This window comes from Lathyrus oleraceus, chromosome 5, assembly GCF_024323335.1.
Source record: "Lathyrus oleraceus cultivar Zhongwan6 chromosome 5, CAAS_Psat_ZW6_1.0, whole genome shotgun sequence".
In the NCBI taxonomy this organism is placed as follows: domain Eukaryota; kingdom Viridiplantae; phylum Streptophyta; class Magnoliopsida; order Fabales; family Fabaceae; genus Lathyrus; species Lathyrus oleraceus.
The window spans coordinates 122,824,363-122,828,865 of record NC_066583.1 but is presented as its reverse complement, the minus strand read 5'-3'; the positions used below and the strand labels follow the sequence as shown (position 1 = coordinate 122,828,865).

At 35.6% G+C, this 4,503-nt stretch overlaps 1 protein-coding gene across 1 annotated transcript; it reads left to right on the top strand.

The window, feature by feature from the left end:
* Positions 1 to 1,724: 1,724 nt before the first annotated feature.
* On the top strand, positions 1,725 to 4,179 carry LOC127088205 (thylakoidal processing peptidase 1, chloroplastic). Its single transcript, XM_051029121.1, has 6 exons — positions 1,725 to 2,744; positions 2,833 to 2,901; positions 3,008 to 3,076; positions 3,173 to 3,259; positions 3,354 to 3,421; positions 3,647 to 4,179. Exons 1-6 carry the CDS (start codon positions 2,061 to 2,063, stop codon positions 3,771 to 3,773), a joined length of 1,104 nt encoding a protein of 367 aa, XP_050885078.1. The 5' UTR covers positions 1,725 to 2,060; the 3' UTR covers positions 3,774 to 4,179.
* The last annotated feature ends 324 nt before the right edge of the window (positions 4,180 to 4,503 follow it).

Here is a 4,503-nt window from a genome sequence, read left to right as displayed (position 1 = left end):
AAAATTGTGGACCCCTAAAACTATAAACAAACAATGCTTATATACCAGTCCTAACATAACCGTCTACAACGGCCGACTTAGCAAAACTTGACACGTCTTTGTGTTCATGCATCTTTTGTCTTCGACAGGTCTCCACGTGACCTCGAATAACTATATGATCTTATCTAACTTCTTCGATAAAACATGACACTCACATCAACTAACAACCCCAAAATTTCACAAAGTCTTTTACTTCGACCATGATCTTCAAAGATCCTCTCGATCAACTTTCCAACCTCTTTTGATAGGAAATTCTCCTTAAATGGTTAGGTGGTCTTCTGGTCGAAAACAACCATCTCGACTATGGTTGAAATCTCAAATCTCCGTTATAGCCAGATTCGACCATGAATCCTCTCATTTACTATTTATGTAAAAAATATGAGGTAATAATAAGGCAAGAGATGAAGGGATGAACCATGATTGTCCCACTGCTAGGAGTGTGTATATGGCCCATTTCTTTCCACACATTATTCCGTAGATCTGGAACCTATTGAGGTTGTATACAACGAATAAATGACTCGATACTTTATTAGATCTTATCAGACTGTGAGTGGTCAGGATCCTAGTTACAAGGATATTAGAGATCACATTAACTTTCAAAACATTCCCAGACTTATGGTCAACATTATTTTTTTCATGACAGTTGGGAAGATATGGTTCAGAAAGAGTGCCAAGGTCTGATACTGCCCGATGATGCTACTCAGTACCATTGGGTGGATGGATAATTGATGGGGATGATCTCATACTTAAATAGTTTGTCTGTTTGAAGGGAGCCTAAACTGACGTGGGGGCGTCTTTTGATTAATCGATCTCCCACATTGATAGTTTCAAGAGAATTTACAGCTCCTTTGATGAATGTTCCATTAAATTCTACGAATTTCTATTCTCCAGATTGAAGTTCCCCTATAAATGACTTAGAGAAGGAGGTACTGAACCATTTATTAATCGCACCATCTTAATTTCACCTAGTTGCCTGACCATTTGTCAAGATATTTTCAAACATCTTTAGTTGAGAAGAAGAAAACTCTTAAAAATATGAGAAATTCATTAAAAAACTTCAAAATGTATAAGATAACACTAACCTCTCAAATATCTGAAGTTGAAAATAAAGATTTAAACTCTACCTAACCTCTCTTCACTGTACTTCATTTTTCTCTTTAATATATTTCGATGATGCTTATTGCACACCACTCATTTGAAATAAAAAAAACACTCTAATAGTATATTCATTGAAAAATACCAATGAAAAAAAATTAATTCATTAAATCTTTGATTGCAATTTTTATGTATTAAAATATTAAAGTACAATAATATAATATTATTGGTAAATTATAATACTTTAAAATTGTTAATTAAATCTATTTAATAAACTTTATTCAAGTGTTTGAGTTAGAAATTTATTAAATACTATTAAAAATATTATAAAATCAACATCATATACATCCTATAGATTCTCTATTTCATTTTTTCTTTTCTTAATTTTCCATCTCTTTTCATCTTGTCTTCTTTTTAATAAAAAAATAAAAGAAAAACATCATTAAAATAAAATGAGATTAAAAGAGTAAGGAAATTTATATAAAAAATTAGTTAGAGGCAATATCGTAAATATGGAAAGATACATGCCACGTAATGAACATACAGGTTGCTGGCAGTCGCCGTCTTTATTTTTAAAACCTAAAATCTACTCTCTCTCTCTCTCTAACCATTTCCAATTCGATTGAAAATTTTGACTCTCTCTCTGTTTCTCAATTTCGCTCTTTCTCTGCTTTTTCTCTCTCATCAAAACGACGTAGCTTTTCCTCTGCGCCACTTTCTCCTCCGGTAACCGGGGGAGTCGCACCGCCGGCGTTCCCCTTCCCTGATTTCCTCACCAACCTTCAATTCAACCTTTCCCGTTTCCTTTCACTGATTTCTTCTCACAAAATGGCTCACACCACTTGCTAGGGTTTCACCCCTCTCAAATCTTTCTCTCCAACACCACCCTGTACCTTTTCTTCCTCAACCTAATTCACTTCATCTTCATGGCTATACGTGTAACCTTCTCCTTTTCAGGCTATGTCGCCCAAAATCTAGTTTCCTCCGCCGGCGTTCGAGTCGCCAATTCTCGTTGTGTCCAAGAATGCTGCATCCTCTCTCGCTTCTTTGGAACCAACCAGAAACGCGATCTCGAACGTTCCGGCGGCGTTCGCAGTCTCTACCCCGATCTCCGGAGACCTAAAAATTCATCTCCTGTTTCCGCCTATTCCACCCTCGCCGGAGAGATTCTCACCGAAGGATGTACGAATCCGATCGTATTAGGTTTGATTTCGATGATGAAGTCAACGAGTGTTGTATCCGGGTCAACTTCGGCGGCTATGGGTATTATGGGTATTGCACCATTCAAAACCTCTTCGATTATACCATTTTTGCAGGGTTCCAAGTGGCTTCCTTGCAACGAATCTGTTCCTGAACCTACAACGTGGGAGGTTGATAAAGGTGGAACGGAGTGCGTTACTGTTTCTAACACAAAATCGCGTTTGAGTCAAAAGGAGACTAGTGGTTGGATTTCAAAATTGTTGAGTGTTTGTTCAGAAGATGCTAAAGCTGTGTTCACTGCTGTTACTGTTAGTTTACTGTTTAAATCGTTCTTGGCTGAACCTAAATCTATTCCTTCTGCTTCTATGTATCCAACTCTTGAAGTTGGTGATCGTGTTTTAACAGAAAAGGTTTGTTTCAGTTATTTGTCTCATGTGTTTGTTTATTCATTTGTTTATGGATCTTTTGAACTGATTAAGGTTGTTGTTTCTGTAACAGTTTTCATTCTTCTTTAGAAAACCAGATGTTTCTGATATTGTGATTTTCAAAGCACCTCCTTGTTTGAAGGTATCTTTACTTGCTACAGAAGTACAATTATTGCAGTTTTTTTGATTGTTTTCTGGCGCATTTGTTGATGAATTTGGATGTTTCTTGTTTGATTTCTCTTATGTAGAAATTTGGTTTTAGTTCATCTGATATATTTATAAAAAGGGTTGTGGCTAAGGCTGGTGATGTTGTGGAAGTAAGTTTATTTATTTATTTGTTGATTAGTTAGTAATTAATCACATTTAAAGTATTTGCATTGAATCTCTGATGTCTTATACATGTTTTGCGGCAGGTTCGTGGTGGGAAACTACTAGTGAATGGTGTCGCTGAAGAAGAGGAATTTGTATTAGAACCTCTTGCTTATGAGTTGGCTTCAATAGTAAGACTATTTTGGTGTATTGGGGGTTTGTTTATTGATTGTGTTCCTTGGCAACATGGTTAATATTGGTGTTTTGTTCTTTTAATGTTTGCAGGTTGTGCCAGAAGGACATGTGTTTGTGATGGGGGACAATCGTAACAAGAGTTTTGATTCTCATAACTGGTAAATTTTCTGTTCGTTTCTTATTGACTTTTCTCTTTTGTTTCTATTGGAGAATATAGATTATATTGCTTTAGGTGGAAGACACATCTGGCCTATTTGTTGATGCTGTTCTCAAAACTTCTATGTAAACATGTTCTCAGATCTTAGAAGTTTGTATATAGTTGTATATATGCATGTAGTTGTGATGCCTGATGATAATATTTTTGCTGTTATTGTGTTCATCAGGGGTCCACTCCCAATCGAGAACATTGTTGGTAGGTCCATGTTTCGCTACTGGCCTCCATCCAAAGCTGCGGACACTGTCTCCGTTCATAACTCCCCACCTGGAAATAAATCTGTGGCAGTTTCTTAACATGATTTCCACTACATTCTGAGGAGATAAAAGATTATTGATACATTCATTTATTCTGAATGAATTGCTACTCCGGTTTTGGACAGGGAGTGAGCTGTTACTCAACAATTCTCCAGGACGAGTCCGCATGTCTTGATTATTGTTTGAGATGAATATCTTATTCATTGATGCAATTTTGTCAATGACCTCATAATACTGTTCTTTAGTGCTATCCTGAGATGTATGGCCCCTTGCAAAAGTTGTGGGGGAATAGAAAAATTTAAGAAACATGATGGTGGGTTTTTGTTGTATTCTTTCATGTGTTTTTTAAAATCTGAATGCTAGAAACTTGAGGGAAAGCTTCAACATGGAGCTATTTGACTCCTTGTAAGTAAGTTTCATAATAAAATTGCCTCATTGTTTGTAATTGATATGAAAGAAATTATCTGAGCATGTTTTTTTTCTTCAAATTTCAGATTAATTTACCATTTGTTTATAATTTTACAATGTAGTGTGATGTGTGTTGATTGTTAATTGGAACAGATTTTGAAGTTCAATAAATATTACCCATCATAGGAATTTGCTATAACAAATTATTTTATTCTTAAAAAGCTTATTTTTTTGGAATCAAAGCAATATTAAAACGCAGAACAGCTGAACAGATAACATAACACAATCAGAATGATTAAAAATGAATTGGGTCATTACCCAACCAAGTTCTTGACCCAACTTATTTGCTATCCCAACCGAT

Excerpts from the sequence above, each read along its gene's own strand:
- LOC127088205 (XM_051029121.1), top strand. The coding sequence starts at position 2,061 with ATGGCTATACGTGTAACCTTCTCCTTTTCAGGCTATGTCGCCCAAAAT. Across the intron at positions 2,902-3,007 it reads AAGCACCTCCTTGTTTGAAG|AAATTTGGTTTTAGTTCATC; the intron begins GTATCTTTACTT and ends TCTCTTATGTAG. Across the intron at positions 3,260-3,353 it reads CTTATGAGTTGGCTTCAATA|GTTGTGCCAGAAGGACATGT; the intron begins GTAAGACTATTT and ends TAATGTTTGCAG.